The sequence below is a fragment of the Phoca vitulina genome, unplaced genomic scaffold (assembly GCF_004348235.1).
Source record: "Phoca vitulina isolate PV1807 unplaced genomic scaffold, GSC_HSeal_1.0 scaffold2, whole genome shotgun sequence".
Taxonomy (NCBI): domain Eukaryota; kingdom Metazoa; phylum Chordata; class Mammalia; order Carnivora; family Phocidae; genus Phoca; species Phoca vitulina.
The window spans coordinates 93,874,526-93,894,482 of NW_022589705.1; the positions used below are offsets into that span (position 1 = coordinate 93,874,526).

The 19,957-nt window shown below is 40.9% G+C and overlaps 1 protein-coding gene across 2 annotated transcripts; it reads left to right on the forward strand.

Moving 5' to 3' along the window:
* Positions 1-27: 27 nt before the first annotated feature.
* On the forward strand, positions 28-15,202 carry LZIC (leucine zipper and CTNNBIP1 domain containing). 2 transcript variants are annotated; one of them, XM_032393965.1, is made up of 8 exons: positions 28-78; positions 702-862; positions 5,005-5,113; positions 6,148-6,283; positions 8,197-8,295; positions 11,178-11,273; positions 11,448-11,529; positions 12,257-12,621. In XM_032393965.1, the coding sequence occupies exons 3-8, from the start codon at positions 5,013-5,015 to the stop codon at positions 12,313-12,315; spliced, it is 573 nt and encodes a 190-aa protein (XP_032249856.1). In that variant the 5' UTR covers positions 28-78; positions 702-862; positions 5,005-5,012; the 3' UTR covers positions 12,316-12,621. The 2 variants fall into 2 exon arrangements, with proteins under 2 accessions (XP_032249856.1, XP_032249865.1); XM_032393974.1 differs by having other exon boundaries at positions 34-78; positions 702-804; positions 12,257-15,202.
* Positions 15,203-19,957: the final 4,755 nt, after the last annotated feature.

The window sequence follows — 19,957 nt, forward strand, 5'->3', positions numbered from 1 at the left end:
TGGCTCCTGGAGGCCGGAAGTGCATGCGTCCGGCGGAAGTACTCCTACTGTGAGCGTCGGCCGGGCCGGGACCCTCAGGTAGGCGGGGCCCCTGGCTCCGAACTCTGGGACCAAGGCTGTGGCACAGGGGGAGAGGGGACCCCCGAGGGCCCCAGGAGGTTGTCTGGGTTTTGGTCTGGGAGGGCTGGAAGAGTTTCGGGGGCAGGGGTTCATGGCGACCTCTGGTGGCAGCCGGGGCCTAGTCGAGCCCGGCCGCCGCAGGACCCAAGTGCGGGAGCCCCGAGTTCCCCCGTGGAGACGGCGTTTGGGGCGGTGGCCCGAGCTGCTCCGTGTCGCGTCCCGATGGTTGAGGTCCCTAGCTGCTCACGTCCAGCCGGGAAAAACGTGTGCTCTCCGCCCTTATCTTATCCGTGCTTCTGGCTTTGACAGCCGCGCTCCGGACACGTGGGGGTGCAGGGTTTTCCTCAGGAACACCCGCAGCATCGCCAGGGGACGCCTCAGCAAGGCTGCCCGAGGCGCTGTCGGGAGAGAAAACGTCTTCTGCCCCTCCTCGCCCCGCTCCCTCTCTCCCATGGTGTCTTCCTAAAAAGAGAAGGGTGTGTGTCCGATGCAGGCTGCTCAGGTGAAAGTTATCTGGACTGCTTTAGGCTGGTTTCTGTGAAGTCAGTGAAACTACTTGTTAATGGTTCCCTGTTTCCCAGCCAACTCCACCTCCAAGTGGTTTGAACTTTGAGCCTCTTGTAGTCCTGATGAACAATTTCGCTTTCCTCAAGTTTATGACACTTGGAACTTCGGCAGTTGGAGGTTTATGCACTTTGGGACCGGCCAAGAGTGTGCAGAGTTCAGAGTACTAAGAGACAAGGTGAGCGTGAATGAGTGCATCTTCCGCTCCGGATGACAGTTTTTGAGTGCTATTTCGGCAGTTTCTGTGAAAGCTGCACCGCCTTTATTGGATACTAGGTGGTGCCAGCGAGTCAGTCTTTCTGGGATAAATTTCAAATAACGGGCAGCACCAGGTTAAGGCTTTCAAAGTGCCCCATCTTCCCTGAAATTTATTTAAAATAGTTTTACCTCCTTTAAAATATCTGGTGCCTTTATACGCTGTATCCAGTTATCAAATACCTATTCCCTCTTAAGTGCTGAGGATGCTAAAAGAGGAATCAGACTCATTTTCTCCTCTCCCAGAGTTTATAGTCTGGAGAGAATGACCAGTAAACAATGTGCTGTAATGAAATCACATATAATTTAAGGAACAAATAAGTGCTAAATAGAGAATAAGATGTGAAATGCCGTGGAAGAAGCAATCAGTTCTCATTATTCATTTACCAATTATTTATCCAGTACTTTCTGTCTGCCCAACGTTATGCTGGATGCTGATGCATAAAGAAAAAGTAGGGGTGCCTGGGTGGCTTCGTCGGTTAAGCATCTGCCTTGGGCTTAGGTCATGATCCCGGGATCCTGGGATCGAGCCCTGTCAGGCTCCCTGCTCTTCTCCCTCTCCCTCTATCCCCTCCCCCAGCTCCTGCGATCACATGTGTGCGCTCTCTCGCGCTCTATCTCAAATGAATAAATAAAATCTTTTTTTTTCAAAGATTTTATTTATTTATTTGACAGAGAGAGACAACGAGAGAGGGAACACAAGCAGAGGGAGCAGCAGAGGGAGAAGCAGGCTCCCCGCTGAGCAGGGAGCCTGATGTGGGACTCTGTCCCAGGATGATGGGATCATGACCTGAGCTGAAGGCAGACACTTAAGGACTGAGCCACTCAGGTGCCCCGAATAAATAAAATCTAAAAAAAAAAAAAAAAAACCCTGCTCACAATTTAGTGATTGGGAGGGAACCAAGTAAGACATGGAGAAACTGAACCTTGAGCTAGACCTTGAAGAATGGATTACCTGGGCTTGATAGGTAGGAAAAAAAAAAAAAAAAAAAGCTGGCTCAAAAGAGAAGGATGAAAGTGCATGGCACGTTTTGAAACACCAAGTTGTGCTCGCTTTGGCTGCACATACACAAAAATTGAAACAGCACATAGTTTAGCGTGGTTAGACTGTAGGAAACTGAGCCTGAAAAGACACTGTCGGTTTTAGGTTTGGTTTTACTTTTACTGGAAAATTCAGCAGATATAAAATAAAGTTTAATTGTATGTGTCCCAGGAGAAATTATACATGAAGCATAGCTGTAATAAATTATGTGTAATAAATTACACTTCTGGCTAACCTGTTATACATGAAATTACACTTTTGGCTATAATGTAGCTCATTTGTATTTATATATCATTAATCATTGTAGATAAGCCAATTTTAAAAGATACAGTAGTAAGAATAGATTTTCACTGATTACATTCTATTTTGAGTGTAATGTAAGGAATCCTCTTCGTTGAAGTTCACATATCAGATCATCTGGTAATGATTATGTGTGGGAAAATTTTAAATGCTTTAATAAGTTACCCTAGGATTTAGGGTTTTTGTTTTTGTTTTGTTTTGTTTTTTTGGTGTTTGTTTTTTTAAATTTTTGTTTAAGTAATCTCTACACCCAACATGGGGCTCGAGCTCATGATCCCAAGATCAAGAGTTTCGTGCTCCACTGACTGAGCCAGTAGGCGCCCCAGGGTTTAGGTTTTAATGAATGGTTATATCTAATATTAAGCAAAATGTGTTTCCTGAAAGGAATGTAAGTTTAATTTTTATAAATGGAAAAACTTAAATGCTATAAATGTTAAGGTAAATGCATGTAATATCAACATGCCAAAATCAGTAACTTTTCTCTACACTAGCAATAATCAGAAATTTTTGTTTTTAAGTAAGCTCTACGCCCAACATGGAGCTGGAACTCACAACCCTGAGATCAAGGGTCGCATGCTCCACCGACTGAGCCAGCCGGGTGCCCCACAATAATAAGAAATTGTAATAATAAAAAGTCTATTCCCAGTATTAACAAAAAATACAAAATGTCTTAGAATAGCCAATGTTCAAGGCCTTTGTGAATAAAACAATACTTTTAAAATTAGAGATCATGAAAGAAAGCTGAGATAAATGGAGTGATATATTCCTTAATAGGAAGATTCAAATTTCAAGGATACAGATCTTCTCATATTAGTCTCTAATTTTAATGTAATCCCTGTCAAAATTTCAATTGCATTTTTTTTTTTTTTTTTAGATTTTGTTTATTTATTTGAGAGAGGGAGCAGGAGAGAGATCACGAGCAGGGGGGAAGGGTAGAGGGAGAAGCAGACTCCCCGCTGAGCAGGGAGCCCAATGCAGGACCCGATCCTAGGACCCTGGGACCATGACCTGAGCAGAAGGCAGACGCTTAACCAGCTGAGCCACCCAGGCGCCCCTCAACTGCATTTTTAAGGGAATTTGACAAGCTGATTCTTTAGTTCATCCAGAAGAGAAAATGCGTAGGAATAGCCAAGAGTTATGGGGGGGAAAATTCTGTAATAATACAGGCAACTCCTTATCAGTTATCAATGTACACCAGCTCTACTGCTAACAATTAAAATAGCAAGGTAATGTCTTAGGACCAGAACATTATCAGTGAAATCAACTTCAGTCTGTTTCTGTTGAATCTATATTAAAAGTGGCATGGGGCACCCATGTTGGCTCAGTTGATTAAGCGTCCGACTCAATCTCAGCTCAGGTCTCAATATCATGGTTGTGAGTTCAAGCTACGTGTTGGGCCCCATGCTGGACATGGAGCCTATTTAAAACAAACAACCAATAAAAGTGGCATAAGTACTGACTAGTAAACAGTGTTGGGGCAACTGGCTGCCCATCTGAAAGAAAGTAAAAGTTAGACTCCTATTTTACAGCATTAACAAAAAAAGTTGCAGGTGGCTTAACTGCATGTAAGAAGAGAAAAATTTATGTACATCTTAGAATACAAAATATATACATTTTTAAATCTTGAGATGGTTAGGGCCTGCCTTCATGGGACATAAAACTAAAAAGCCTTAAAGAAGAAGACAGATTTGGCCATTAAAAATAATAATTTATTGTGGGGCACCTGGGTGGCTCAGTCGGTTGAGTCTGCCTTCAGCTCAGGTCATGATCTCAGGGTCCTGGGATTGAGTCCTGCATCGGGCTCCCTGCTCAGCGGGAAGCCTGCTTCTCCTTCTCCCTCTGCCTCTGCCTGTCCCCCTGCTTGTGCTTTCTCGCTCTCTCTCAAATAAATAAATAAAATCTTAAAAAAAAAAAAAAAGTAAAAATAATTTATCATGACAAAAAACAACATTAAGTGAAATTTAAAGTTAAGAGACAAGGGATAATATTTGCAACATAACTACAAAGGCTTCATACTCCTATAAATCAGTAAGAGAAAGATAATCCAGTAGAAACATGGGCACATTTCCAAAGAAGAAATTCATATCAAAAGTTGTTAATGCCCATAAGTCAGGTAAATGCACATAAGACCAACAAGATAAGGCTAGGAGTGTTCTGAGTCCTGGAGAGTACTTAGTAAGAATGAAAAAGAATGTTATAAAAATCTTTTTGTAACGCAAAGTCACACCAGATCTATTTCTTTATAAAATTGTGTTTCCAATTCGTTTAAAGTAAGATGGACCAATAGTGAAGATTTCTTTTTTTTTTTTTTTTTACTATTTTATTTATTTATTAGAGAGAGAGAAAGAGAACACAAGCCAGGGGGAGAGGGAGAAGCAGGCTCCCCGCTGAGCAAGGAGTCCAGTGCCGGCTCGATCCCAGGACCCTGGGATCATAGCCTGAGCTGAAGGCAGCCGCTTAACCAACTGAACCACCCAGGTGTCCCAAGAGTAAGATTTCTAATTAACTTGTCAAGTCAGTTAGGAAGACTGCCAGGCATTTTTGTGGGGTTTTACTAGTATATGAGTTTAAACTTTCATATGTAAAATGAAATTCTCTTTGCACAGCTGTCTTTCCCACACCTGTAGCTCAGAAAGAGTATAGCCCATTTTAAATTGTACTGGTATGTTGAATCATTTCAGATAACCAAATAATACTATATGTGGGCTTATTGTTCTACTTAGAGATCAAAATGGCTTCCAGAGGAAAGACAGAGACAAGCAAACTAAAGCAGAATTTAGAAGAACAGTTGGATAGACTAATGCAGCAATTACAAGATCTGGAGGAATGCAGGTAATAGTGTAACTGGATGCTGCTCTGCTGTCAAATGGCTTTTTTCTGCAGCTAGATTCCCAGCCGTGGGTGCCGGCCCATGTGTGATTTTGGTTTCGCCTGTAGTGTTCTTCCCAGTGCTTTGTCTGTTGGAGAAATAGAAGTGCAAGCTTTGGAGTCATAAAAGTAACTCCCTTAAGTTTCCATTTCCTTGAGTGTGAAGTAGAAATAGTAACACCTACCTTGTCTTCAGTATTTAAAATAGCCCTGCCTGGTATATACTTGAACTTCTAGTGTATTTTCAGCCTTAACTGTTCAAAGGACTGAAACTGTTCATTGCCTTTTTTAACAACTTTGAAAGGTTGTTGTAGTTATTTCAAATGAAGAGTAGGCTTGGCCCAGAGTAGGTGCTCAATAAATGGTAGCTATCATTATTTGTAGTAAATGTTTAATAAATGGCTTGTTCCATTAGTGACTAAAAATAGCCTCTTGGCTAACTGAACATAATAAAAAAAACTAGCCTCGTGCTCAGATGACAGGTACTACATTGCTGTTGTATTTCACGATGCACAAAATTTTACCTACCATTGATGATGGTGATAAAAGTAGCATCTATTTTGTCAAGTACCTATTGTTTGTCAAGGACTTTCTGTAGTTCATGTAATGTTCATAGCAACCCTATAAGGTAGGTACTATCATTATCTGTGGCTTGTAGATCAAGAAACTGAGGCTTGGCTGTGTTAAGTATCTTGCCCATGGTTATGAATTGATTCATAGACTGCTTAAAAGGAAGTTATTATGTGGTTTGTTAAGTGTGCCTCATTTTGGTAAAAGAAAAATGTTTAATTATCAAGGTAACCACATTGCAGGAAAACGCCCATATTACTAACATCTGAACACATCTATTGTTAGCATTTTGTCATTTCCTTTCAGCCTTGTCCCCCCAGATATTTTTTGTAAATATATGTATCTGAAGTCTTAGAGTACAAATATTAAGATTGCTTTTTTCACTTGGAACTCTTGTGTTTTTCTATATTGTGTTTACTGTACTTCAGAGAGGAACTTGATACAGATGAATATGAAGAAACCAAAAAGGAAACTCTGGAGCAACTAAGTGAATTTAATGATTCACTGAAGAAAATTATGTCTGGAAATATGACTTTGGTAGATGAGCTAAGTGGAATGCAACTGGTAAGCATAATTTACATACACTGGTGACACAGCTGGTTTTTCTCTCTTTTTTTATAAGTATATTTAAGATAGAAAAGAAACCCTGTCCCGGGCAGCCAGCATTCATTGTACAAGTTCCCTCTTTGGAAAACGGTGTGTGGGTGTTCAGTTCTGTGTCTGGTGAATATGAACAGACCGTAAATCTCCCTGTGATCTGTGGTAGCTGCGAGGCAGCTCTGGAACGTGAAGAGCTGTTTGGTTTGAACCGTGAAGAAAACTGTGTTTTGAGTTTAGCTGAGATTAAAGAAAAGTTCATCAAGTGACTGTTAATGTACACCTGGTTATTAAAATAACTATGAAATTAAAAAAAAAAAAAAGAAACCCTGTTTGGGGGTTTGACTTCTAGATGAGTGTCTACTTATGGATAAAGCAGCATAAGCTTCCAGATCTTCATTTAGTTATGTATTTGGCTCCAGTGACATGCACAGAAATAGCAAAGGGAAACTAAATTTTTTTTTTTTTTAATTTAAATTTTAGGTAGTTAACATACAGTGCAATGTTGGTTTCTGGAGTAAAATTCAGTGATTCATCACTTACATACAATACCCAGTGCTCATCCCAACAAGTGCCCTCCTTAATGCCCATCACCCATCTAGCCCATCCCCCACCCACCTCCCTCCATCAACCCTCAGTTTGTTCTTTATCGTTAAGAATCTCTTATGGATCATTTCCCTCTCTCCTTTTTTTCTTTCCCCCTTCCCATATATTCCTCTGTTTTCTTTCTTAAATTCCACATATGAGTGAGATCATATGGTATTTGTCTTTCTCTGACTGACTTATTTCACTTAGCATAATACACTCTAGCTCCATCCACATCATGGCAGATGGTAAGATTTCATTCTTTTTCATTGCTGAGTAGTATTCCATTGTGGGGGGTGTGTGTACACACACCACCCACATCCTTTTTTTCCATTCATCAGTCAATGGATATTTGGGCTCTCTCCATAGTTTGGCTGTTGTTGCTAATGCTGCTATAAACATCGGGGTGCATGTATCCCTTCGAATCTGTATTTTTGTGTCCTTTGGGTATATACCTAGTAGTTGCAATTGCTGGATCGTAGGGTAGTTCTATTTTTAACATTTTGAGGAACCTCCATACTGTTCTCCAGAGTCGCTGCACCAGTTTGCATTCCCACCAGCAGTGCAAGAGGGTTCCCCTTTCTCCACATCCCCATCAACATCTGTTGTTTTTTGTTTTTGTTTTTTTTAAAGATTTTATTTATTTGTCAGAGACAGAGAGAGCACAAGCAGGAGGAGTGGCAGGCTGAGGGAGAAGCAGGCTCCATGCGGAACTCAATCCCAGGACCCTGGGATCATGACCTGAGCCGAGGCAGATGCTCAACAACTGAGCCACTCAGGCGTCCCCAACATCTGTTGTTTCTTGTGTTGTTAATTTTAGCCATTCTGACAGGTGTGAGATGGTATCTCATCATGGTTTTGATTTGTATTTCCCTGATGATGAGTGATGTTGAGCATCTTTTCATGTGTCTGTTAGCCATCTGGATGTCTTCTTTGGAATAGTGTCTATTCATGTCTTCTGCCCATTTCTTAACTGGGTTATTTGTTTTTTGGGTGTTGAATTTGTTAAGTTCTTTGTAGATTTTGGATACTAACCCTAATCAGATATATCGTTTGCAAATATCTTCTCCCATTCTTTAGGCTGCCTTTTACTTTTATTGATTGTTTCCTTTGGTGTGCAGCTTTTTATCTTGATGAAGTCCCAGTAGTTCATTTTTGCTTTTGTGGAAACTAAAATTATAACAGTGTTTGACAAACAAGGAAGACCTATTTGTAATTGAAGACTCATCAGTCAGTTATTGTAATATTTGATTCATTGGAATATTTTGCTCAGTTTTTACCTTCTTGTATTCTAGGCTATCCAGGCAGCTATCAGCCAGGCCTTTAAAACCCCAGAGGTCATCAGGTTATTTGCAAAGAAACAACCAGGTCAGCTTCGGACAAGGTTAGCAGAGGTAAAGTTTCTTTAAATTGATTTATTTGCTGTGTGTATTTGTTTTCTCAGCTCCAGAATTTCATTATGTTATTCTGAAATTTAAAAATTGGTCAGGTGAGAATGTATAACACCACCAAGAGTGAACCCTAATGATGTATAGACTATGGAATTGGGGGATTATGATGTGTCAGGGTAGGTTCATCTGTTGTAACAAATGAACCATTCTGGTGGGGCATATTTATGATGGGGAGGCTGTGCATGAGTAGAGGTGAGGGGTATATGGGAAATCTTTGTACCTTTCACACAATTTACTGTGAACCTAAAACTGTTCTGAAAAATAGTCTGTTAGAAAAAAAATTGATCAGTTGATTTTTTTTTTAAAGATTTCATTTATTTGAGAGAGAGAGAAGAAGTGGGGGGTAGGGAGAGGGAGCAGACTCCCCAGTGAGCAGGGAGCCTGATGCAGGGCTTGATCCCAGGACCGTGAGACCATGACCTGAGCCGAAGGCAGACACTTAACTGACTGAGCCACCCAGGTGCCCCTGATTTTTTTTTTTAAGATTTATTTATTTATTTTAGAGAGAATGTGGGGAGGGGGAGAGGGAGAGAGAAACTTCAGCAGACTCCTCACTGAGCTTGGAGCCCAACATGGGGCTTGATCCCACAACCCTCAGATCATGATCTGAGCTAAAACCAAGAGTCAGACCCTTAACTGACTGTGCCATACAGGGGCCCCTGATCAGTTGATTTTAGAGCCACAACCCATAGTTTTCTGACAAAATTAGTCTTTTGAGCAATTATTATTGATAACGAATATGGAGGTTTAAACAGCATATGACAGTTTATACTGCTACTAACTGCTTCTACTTGGACCCTACCTTTAAGGTTTTACCATATACTTCTGGAGCCCTGAGTTGAAATTCCATCTAGAATCCATTAGCGGCATTGCTCTCTGCACATGTGGCCTTTGTCATCTAAGAATTTCAAACATCTCTATAAACGTGGTACTTGAGAAAGTCTGTTTATAGGCTTGAATATAATTAAGACATTAACAGGTTATTTGCAACCACTGGTAATTCAGTAGCATAGTGGTTAAGAGCGTGAATGTGGGTCAGACTGGCAGGATTTTTATCCCTGCTCTACTGTGAAGGTAGCTGACCTTGGGGAAGTTATTCTTTTTTTTTTTTTTTTTTTTAAGTTTTTATTTATTTATTTGACAGAGAGAGACCGTGAGAGAGGGAACACAAGCAGGGGGAGTGGGAGAGGGAGAAGCAGGCTTCCCACCACTGAGCAGGGAGCCCAATGTGGGGCTCAATCCCAGGATCCTGGGATCATGACCTGAGCCGAAGGCAGATGCTTAACGACTGAGCCACCCAGGTGCCCCTTGGGAAGTTATTTTTAAATTGTTTTAACACAATTAATAATCTTTTTAACAAATATTATTATTGAAGTTGGATAATTTATCTTATTCAACTTCTTTGTGCCTCAGTTCCCCATCTATAAAAAGGTGATACTGGTAGTCCCTACTTCTTAAGGTTGTTATGAAGAATAAATGAAGTAATATAGGTAAAACACATACTATGTATAATATGTAATACATGTAAAGTACGTGGAATAGTACCCAGGCTTAGTACATGCTATCAGTGTTTCTGATGATAGAGGTGATGATAACCAACATTCCTAGAGACATGATACCAGTTATCTCATTCAAGCCTATGGACCACACTTCAGTTTAAGGGAATGAGTTCTTAGAGGACAGCTTCTCTCTAAAGGAAGCTATTGACTTCCCAGTTCCTCAGTAGAGTTTTTAATCAAGACAGTGGTTATGATTATCATTAAGATTTATTAGAATTGGGGCGCCTGGGTGGCTCAGTCGGTTAAGCGTCTGCCTTCGGCTCAGGTCATGATCCCAGGGTCCTGGGATCGAGCCCCGCATCAGGCTTCCTGCTCGGCGGGGAGCCTGCTTCTCCCTCTGCCTGCTGCTCCCCCTGCTTGTGCTCACTCTCTCTCTCTTTCTCAAATAAATAAATAAATAAATAAATCTTAAAAAAAAAAAAAGATTTATTAGGATTGAGGGGCACCTGGCTGGCTCAGTCAGTGGCCCATGTGACTCCAGTTCTTGGGGTTGTGAGTTTGAGCCCCATATTGGGTGTAGAGATTACTTAAAAAATAAAATCTTAAAAAAAAAAAGATTTACTAGAGCTATGTAAATTGCATTCCTGGCATGTTTGCCTTGAATTTCTGTAGTTCTCTATATTAGTCCTCAAGAGGATCTTTTTTTTTTTTTTTTAATTTTTATTTATTTATTTGACAGAGAGAGACACAGCGAGAGAGGGAACACAAGCAGGGGGTGTGGAGGAGGGAGAAGCAGGCTTCCCGCTGAGCAGGGAGCCCGATGCGGGGCTCGATCCCAGGACCCTGGGACCATGACCTGAGCTGAAGGCAGACACTTAACGACTGAGCCACCCAGGCACCCCTCTAGAGGATTTTTTTGAAGAAGTAGTAGATTTGGGGGCACCTGGGTGGCTCAGTTGGTTAAGCATCTGACTCTTGGTTTCAGCTCAGGTCACAATCTCGTGGTTCCGGTGATCAAGTCCTACATTGGGCTCTGTGCTCAGCAAGGAGTTTGCTTGAAGATTCTTCTCCCTCTTCCCCTCCCCACCTAAAAGTAATAAATCTTAAAAAAAAAAAAAAAAAGTCATAATAGTTCTGGGGGCACCTGGCTGACTTGGTCAGAAGAGCATGTAACTCTTGATCTCGGGGTTGTGAGTTCGAGCCCCACATTGGGTGTAGAGATTACTTTAACAAAAAAAAGTAGTAGTGGTAGATCTGAAAAGCTGGATTTTATGGGCAGAATGTTTTTAACGTAAGTACCATATACTTTGCATTCATCCATTTCAGATGGATAGAGATCTCATGGTAGGAAAGCTGGACAGAGGCCTGTACACTCAGCAGAAAGTGGAGATCCTAACAGCTCTCAGGAAACTTGGAGAGAAGGTACCTGTATTTAACTTAATACATCAGGTATAAAGAAAAGGTATAAAGTATTTGGTACAGAACTTCTTGATCTGTGATCCAGTTTGTGGTCCTGAGACATTCTTAATGGTGTTTCTTAGAACCACTTGTTAACATTGGAATCCACTCCCTTGGGCTTTGTTTTGTTTTGTTTAGCTGACTGCAGATGATGAGGCCTTCTTGTCAGCAAATGCAGGTGCTATACTCAGCCAGTTTGAGAAAGTCTCTACGGACCTTGGTGAGTACCCTCGTGTTGCTGAAAGCTGAGCGTGCATTACTGCTCCAGATTACTGGATGCCATGGGTAAACATAACAGGATGGCCTTTTCTTCATTTAAAGGTAAAACCAGAAGTGTTTTCTTTATAAATCCCTCTTATTGGGTTTATTTCCTAATACTTTTTACTTAAAAATAGTTAAATTAATATAACTTAATATTTTAAAAATACTTGTCAACTAAAAGTAAACTAAATTTTGGGGCGCCTGGGTGGCTCAGTTGTTAAGCATCTGCCTTCGGCTCAGGTCATGATCCCAGGGTCCTGGGATCGAGCCCCACATCGGGCTCCCTGCTCGGCGGAGAGCCTGCTTCTCCCTCTCCCACTCCCCCTGCTTGTGTTCCCTCTCTCGCTGTCTCTCTCTCCATCAAATAAATAAATAAAATCTTTAAAAAAAAATAAAAAAATAAAAAAATAAAAAAATAAAAGTAAACTAAATTTTATATATTCTATTTCGCATTTAAAGGTAGAGTAAGGTTTTGTAAGCAATAAATCACCCTGTGTATGTCAGATGTTTGTGCAGGGGAAAGGAAATTGGGAATTGGCACTGGGAAGGTTTGGGGTAATGCTCTGATAATAGAAGCTCATTTTATTTTCTATTTCAGTATATATGGGATAGATTTTCCCCTTGTTATCTGGAACTGTAAATGCATTTGAAATAACCTTTTGTTTATTATGTGTCTTTCTCCTTAGGCTCCGGAGACAAAGTTCTTGCATTGGCAAGTTTTGAGGTTGAAAAAACAAAAAAATGACATGGTGTGGAGGATTGGAACATTGGTCACATTCTTGCTGTAAATGGCGTTTGTCTTCTAGGGATTTTGAATCATTGCAAAGCAATCAAGAGATTCTTGAAATGCACTGATAACCTAAGAAAAGGTGACAGAAAAACATACTTGTGGCTTCTGGTTATACCCTTCATCATTGTGCTTTGTGTAGGGCTCCTGCCTGAGTCATCCTAGACTTGTTGGGATGAGGGACCCATTGGACCTTATTCATTATGTCTTGTGTGTTTGAGAGAGAGAACAGAAAACAGTTTCTCTGCCTGTTTTTTTTTAAGCCTCCTTGTTTTTAAGTGCTGATAGTAAATGAAAAGATGTGAACTAATGATTCTTTTCTGTTCATAATTTATCCCCATTTATTGGAGTGAATAGTGTACCAACATCAATAGACCTCATGTGTGTTCATAGAATTTTAGAGTTCTAAGTGATCTTAGAAATCATTTCCATTTTATAAGCAAGGAAACTGAGGCTCAGAAAGAGCAAGTTAACTTGCTTAATGTCACATCCAAGACAGAGCTGGTGATAAGACTTGGGTGTCCTGACTCTCAACTTTGTGTCCATTGAGTTTTATTTCTGTATTTTGTGCTGTTTTTAAAAACTAATTAACACATATTTGGGCAAGTCTGTGTTTATGAAAAATTCGGTGTCCCAACAGAACTTGTCTCTAAGGGACCATTCCTCAGCCTGTAAGGCCTCCGTATGAATGGGGCCCATTGTATCTCTGAGTTTTGAGCTTAGAACAATGGGAGCCCTGTTGAGAGTCTCCTGGAGTAACTTAACCTCCTGCCATTGTTCCACCAGGGAGGCAATTGAAAGTGGCAGCTGGAGGCCCTCCCTGTGTGTGACCTCTTTGCTGAAACCCAGAGGGTGGTGACTGTAAACTATTATTTACTCTTCAGTCTTTAGAGAAGCACAAAATAAGTTATGAGGAAAAGCATACTATTGAGTGTTTATGTTTCTCTGCATGCTTAAATATATAGATTTCCCCATGCAGGTGTATGTTAGCTTATATTCTAGGCTCTGGCCACTTTATATTTTTTCATGTATTTCTCAATTTTCTTTTTCTTTGCACTTTATACAAATTAAAAGCATTTTTAAAGCTTCTTGTATACTGTAAACTCTACTAGGTGCTCTGCCAACTGGACAAATTAGGGACCTCAGCTTCATTAATGCCTTATTTGGAACTTTTAATGGGTAACTTTTTATATATGGGTTTACGATGGTCAAAAACTCATTGAAATTGTGACAAACCAAGAAGAAGCAAATGACCTGCTATTCATCTAGGACTTTATGGTCAATCATCATTTCATTATCCTGCATTTTTGCTTGTCTGTTTTATTAAGTAATCTCTACACCCAACGTGGAGCTTGAACTCATGATCCCGAGATGAAGAGTCGCATGCTCCACTGACTGAGCCCTCCAGGCACCCCTATTCTACATTTTTTTTTCAATCAAGGTGAAACTCTCATAACATGAAATTCACCATTTTAAAGTGTACAATTCAGGGTTTTTAATAGATTCACAATGTTGTGCAACCATCACCATCTTGTTCCAAAACATTTTCACTACTCCAAAGGAGACCCCATGCCCATTAAGCAGTCACTCCATGCCCTCCTCTTTATCCCAGCCCTCCAACAACCACTAATCTGCTTTCTGTTTCTATCTCTGGGTTTAGCTGTTCTGGATATTTCATATTAATGGCATCATACCGTATGTGACCTTTTGTGTCTGGCTTCTTTCACGTAGCATCATATTTTCAAGGTTAATCTAAGTTGTAGCACATACCAGTACTTCATATCTTTTAATGGCTGAAAATACTTCCTTGCATGGATACCACATTGTGCTTATCTATTTATCTCTTGAACATTTGGTTTTTTCCACTTTTTGGCTATTGCAAATAGTACTGCTATGAACATTTGTGTAAGTTTGTTTAAATACCTGTTTTCAGCTCTTTTGGATATATACCTATGAATGGAATTGCTGTCTGTATGTGTATTTTGGGGTATTTTTTGTTTTGTTTTTTAAGCCATAACAAGATTCCCCCTTCCCCTCCAGTAGTAGGATAAGGAAAATTAGGAATATTTGGTATTTGAAAGGGGCCTAGATGAATCCCGAGTCCTTAATTTTGGTTTCTCTTACACTTTTTCTAAGACTAACATCAGTGAAATATTTTGTCATTAATCACATTAGTGTATTCATTTTGTAAGCAATGACTAGTACTCAACTTAAAATTAATCTTCCTTTGGGAAAGTTGCGAAGTTTGCAGTACCTAGCAAGACACTGTCATTTATGGCCATGTGACCTTTGGTAGGTTACTTAATCTTTTTGAGTCTCATTTTCCTCTTCTGTTCAATGGGGATAAGTGGGTAGGACCTACCTACCACATAGGATTACTGTGGATTCCCCTCTTTTCCTTAATGCAGAAAGGTTTGCATTGGAGCTAATCTACCATTTAACAGTTCTTTCAAGGGCCATATGATATGTTTTGTTACACAAATTTGGTATAATTCAGAAAAATAAGTTGAAAAGTGAATAATTTGAAAATTCTGTACAATTATAGTTATTAAATGATGTGCAAACTATATTTCCAGTTCATATTTTACTATATTTAATCTTCTGGTTTTTTAAACTTCTTGGGAGGTTTCAGACTGCAATAATTAATGCCAAGGCAGCTTTTTGATATCCTTAGGTCAAGCTAATATTTTAATGAGAAGAATTCCTGCATTTTTCAAAGAACTGGGGTTGAAGCAGAAGTAAATTCCAACAAGCAAGTGTACAACTGGGCTGTTTAATAAAAGTTAATAATTTAAAACAATTTCTAGGGGCACCTGGCTGGCTCAGTCTGTAGTGTGTGACTCTTGATCTCGGATTTGTAAGTTCGAGTCCCACATTGGGTATATACATTACTTAAAAATAAAGTCTTTAAAAAAATTAAAAAAAAAACCCAAACAATTTCTATGTTTCAGTGCTTTGTTTTTTCCTGTGAGCGGTAAGATAGGTATGCTAGGTGGGTGGTAAAGAAAGAAACCAAGCAGTAGAATGAGTTGTTCCCAGGAAAGAGTTGGAGTTGAGACAGATATTGTTAACTTTGATTGTTAGGCGTTTTTTTGAAGACAACTCAGCCAAAGAATGGTCATCTTAGCCAAAATAAAAGACTGTACAAATCCACCACTGGATGGTATCTGATTACAGTGAATGATGGATAGTTTGAAATTATTACAGAAAAAATAAACCCAGACCATTTTGCCTAGCGCTTTTCAACCACTTTCCTGTCTTTTTTTTTTTTCCCCCTTACTCTATTCATTACTAAGGCCAAAGAATGCTCTTCTTTGCCTCTCAAAATGTTTTTCAGCATTAATATGTAAATTAAAACTGTCAGCATTCCCACAGACCCCCATGAACAAGCCGTAATTGCTTCCAGTCTGTTTGGCCCTGGAATTAAAAAGATTTAGAAACTGGGTTAACTAGTATTTAATATTTTCATTAAATTGCTAAAAGCAGGGGCGCCTGGGTGGCTCAGTTGGTTAAGCGACTGCCTTCGGCTCAGGTCATGATCCTGGAGTCCCAGGATCGAGTCCCACATCGGGCTCCCTGCTCAGCAGGGAGTCTGCTTCTCCCTCTGACCCTCCCCCCTCTCGTGTTCTCTCATTCTCTCTCTCTCAAATAAATAAAATCTTTAAAAAAAAAATTGCTAAAAGCAGGTTAAAAATACGGTTCTTCTAGCTATTCCCCTAGAATGTGGCCTTTTGACATCCTAACTCACTTTCTTTTTGAAGTCCCTCTCCCCGCCATACTGACAGCGAAGCGGGGAGACGAAGCTGCTGAAAGCCTCCTGCCCCGGGCTCACGGCGCAGCTGCACGCCGTCTGCCATCCATGCAGAGGACCAGGGAAGTTAGAGGTTTGAGGCTGTCCGTTGGAAGCTTCGTAGTGCTTGGTGGTTTTCCTCTGGAAAAGACCACATTCCTTATGGCCTCAGACAACGGACTGCAATTAAAAATAAGTAAACAAGTAAAATTATTTTCTGTAAAGAAGGTGAAGGAGAGTCACCAGTTTTGTGTTTTTGGGGTTTTTTTTGTCTTGTTTTGTTCTGGTTTGGTTTTTTGAGTAAAGAGGAAGATTAGGTAAGGGTTTTTTCTAAGATAATGCACCAGCCACAGATGCTCTGCCCCCAATTTCTGGCCCCTTTGGGAATTTTAGAAGCCTTCCCACAAGAACCTGTGACTTTGTGTTACAGTCATAATTTCAGTACATGGTTTAAGGGCTTAGGTTATCTTGATTATGTATGTTTACTCTCAAACGTCTGAGTAGGTCAGGTACTATTCTTTGTTACCACTAAATTGTCATGTGGGGCTGTTCTTTCCTGTAAGAGGAGTTTAAGGATTTTTTTTTTTTTTTTTTGCTTGTGTGAAAACTTTGTTCTTTCAGGCCTGGCATCACTCCTCCAACACTCATAAACCAGACCAAGTTGAAAGTGAGGCTGTTACCTGCAGTGGTAATCAAAGAGGTAGGTAATTAGGTAAAAGCAAGTATTTGGCCTAGATTAGATTATAACTGATTGCCCTAACCCTGTGGTTTGACCATGATCTTAGAAAATGTGGTACTTTTACTACTACATGTATGTAAAAAGAAAACTTTCTTATCACAAGTTTTACATCAAATTTAATCTAGGTTTTGGTAAATTATAACTTAGATTTGGTTTATAAAGCTCTGAGCTTATACTCTTACTTAAATATTTTGTGTCATATTTACTCAGGAAAGGAGCATTTGTACTTTATGAGCAAACATGTAAAATCTCAGTCCGTTAGCCTTAGTCTTATGGCATTTCTTTTCATCCTGTCTTCTGGAAGCTTGAGTGGTTTGTTCCTCTGCAAGAAAATACCATGAGCAAGACTGTATAAAGGAGTACATATAGGGGCGCCTGGGTGGCTCAGTTGGTTAAACGACTGCCTTCAGCTCAGGTCATGATACCGGAGTCCCGGGATCGAGTTCCGCATCAGGCTCCTTGCTCGGCAGAGAGTCTGCTTCTTCCTCTGACCCTACCCCCTCTTGTGCTCTCTCTCTCTCGCTCTCAAATAAATAAAATAAAAATCTTAAAAAAAAAAAAAAGTACATATAGACCTACCAAATCCACTTCCCAGTCTCAGAAAGGAGAATGTGGACTCTGTCTTTAACTTGTGAACTTGGAGGAGAAATGAGGGATGTGAGCGCGTTCTTGTTCATGTGCCTGCCTCTCTTCTGGGAGTCTGACTGGAAAAGTGGCTTGTCTGCTCCCATCAGGCACTCAGGACCTCCCACAGTGCTGTTCTTGCCAGAGTGGGAGGTTGACTGTGCCAGGTTAATTCTGTTAAAGCACTGGGCAAATGTACTCTAGGCCCTTTTGGTTTGAAAAACTCAAAATGTGCTTTTCCCTGGTGAGGATTAGGTCTTGAGATTGGTGAGAAGAAACCATGTTTTGAAAAATCTTAACAGTAATTACTGTGTGGGAACAAGGACAGTTTTTATCGGCTACCTCTTCTGACTATGATGTCATTTCTTCTTTCCTCAGACGTTTTCTTTGTTTTTTTTTAAAGATTTTAATTAATTTATTTGTCAGAGACAGAGAGATGGAGAGCGTGCACAAGCAGGGGGAGCGGCAGGCAGAGGGAGAAGCAGGCTCCCCGCCGAGCAAGGAGCCCAATGCGGGACTCGATCCCAGGATCCTGGGATCATGACCTGAGCCAAAGGCAGACGCTTAATGACTGAGCCACCCAGGTGTCCCTCCTCAGACATTTTCTGAGCGCTGATATATGCCAGACACATTGCTTGGGTCTCTTTTGTTAAATTTCCTTCCTTCCTCCCTTCCTCCCTCCCTCCCTTCCTCCCTTCCCTAGGCTCAACACCCAGAGTGGAGTCCAACACAGGGCCTGAGATTGAGACCTGAGCTGATATCAAGAATCAGACACTTAACTGATTGAGCCATCCAGGCGCCCCATTAAACATTCTTAATTGGATATTGGATAGTCTTTAAAAAATATATATTTTTTTAAAATTTATTTGAGGGGAGGGAGAGCAGGAGAGGGAGAGATAGAATCTCCAGCACACTCTGTGCTGAGTGCAGAGCCCGACAAGGGGCTCGATCCCAGGACCCTGAGATCAGGATCTGAGCTGAAACCAAGAGTCAGACGCTCAACTGACTGAGCCACCCAGGTGCCCCAGTGTCTTTTTTTTTTTTTTTATGACTCTTTAGGAGGCACCTGGGTGGCTCAGTTGTTAAGCGTCTGCCTTCGACTCGGGTCATGATCCCCAGGTCCTGGGAGCCCCAGGTCTGGCTCCCTGCTCAGTAGGGGTGTGCTTCTCCTCCCTCTGCCCTTCCCCCCTGCTGTGCTCTCTCACTATTTCTCTCTCAAGTAAATAAATAAAATCTTTTTAAAAATGACTGTTTAAGGGTGCCTGGGTGTCTCAGTTGGTTAAGTGTTTGCCTTCAGCTCGGGTCATGATCCCAGAGTCCTGGGATCAAGCCCCATGTTGGGCTCCCTGCTCTGGGGGGAGCCTGCTTCTCCCTCTCCCTCTGCTGCTTCCCCTGCCTGTGCTCTCTCTCTGTGTCAAATAAATGAATAAAATCTTTTTTAAAAAAATGACTCTTTAGTATTCATATAATTAATACAGGTTTAGGGGTGCCTGGGTGGCTCAGTCGGTTAAGTGTCTGCCTTCGGCTCAGGTCATGATCCTGGGGTCCTGAGATTGAGCCCCACGTTGGGCTCCCTGCTGAGTGGGGGTCTGCTTCTCCCTCTCCCTCTGTGCTTTCAAGTAAATAAAATCTTAAAAAAAAAAATAGAGGTTTGGGGCTCCTGGGTGGCCCAGATGGTTAAGCATCTGCCTTTGGCTCAGGTCATGATCCCGGGCTCCTGGGATCGAGCCCCACATCGGGCTCCTGGCTCAGCGGGGAGCCTGCTTCTCCCTCTCCCTCTGCCTCTCCCCCTGCTCATGCTCTCTCTCTCTCTCTCTCTCTCTGTATCTCTGTATCTCAAATGAATAAATAAAATTTTTAAAAAAGGTATTTTTAAAAAATAGAGGTTTAGATATCCAGCTGCATTACCAAGAGGTTTATTTTACAGTGATAAAATTAGGTTTTAAATAGACCTAACAATAAAAAAAAAAAAAAAAAGATATGTTACTCTATCATAGTTAGCTGGGTCCTTAGAAACATTACTTCACTGTGTATCTATATATTGTAAAGAATATTATGCTGGGGGGCGCCTGCGTGGCTCAGTTGTTAAGCGTCTGCCTTCGGCTCATGATCCCAGGGTCCTGGGATTGAGCCCCGCCATCGGGCTCCCTGCTCGACAGGAAGCCTGCTTCTCCCTCTCCCACTCCCCCTGCTTGTGTTCCGTCTCTTGCTGTGTCTCTCTCTGTCAAGTAAATAAATAAAAATCTTTAAAAAAAAAAAGAATATTATGCTTGGAAATAATCCTGATCTATATAATTTGATCTAAATGATCTCTTTCATCTATAATTTTTTACTTCACCTTTTGGTCAATCTTGGAAACTACATAGCTCATGAAAATTTTTGTGCCATTTCTCAAATTTCTTCAACTTAAAATATTCCATGTGCCAAGGTGCCATATTTTGGGGGAG

Bases quoted from the DNA above. Each gene is read 5' to 3' on its own strand.
- LZIC (XM_032393974.1), top strand. From the start codon at position 750: ATGAACAATTTCGCTTTCCTCAAGTTTATGACACTTGGAACTTCGGCA. The intron at 5,114-6,147 runs GTAATAGTGTAA...ACTGTACTTCAG, and splicing joins CAAGATCTGGAGGAATGCAG to AGAGGAACTTGATACAGATG. The intron at 8,296-11,177 runs GTAAAGTTTCTT...CATCCATTTCAG, and splicing joins TTCGGACAAGGTTAGCAGAG to ATGGATAGAGATCTCATGGT.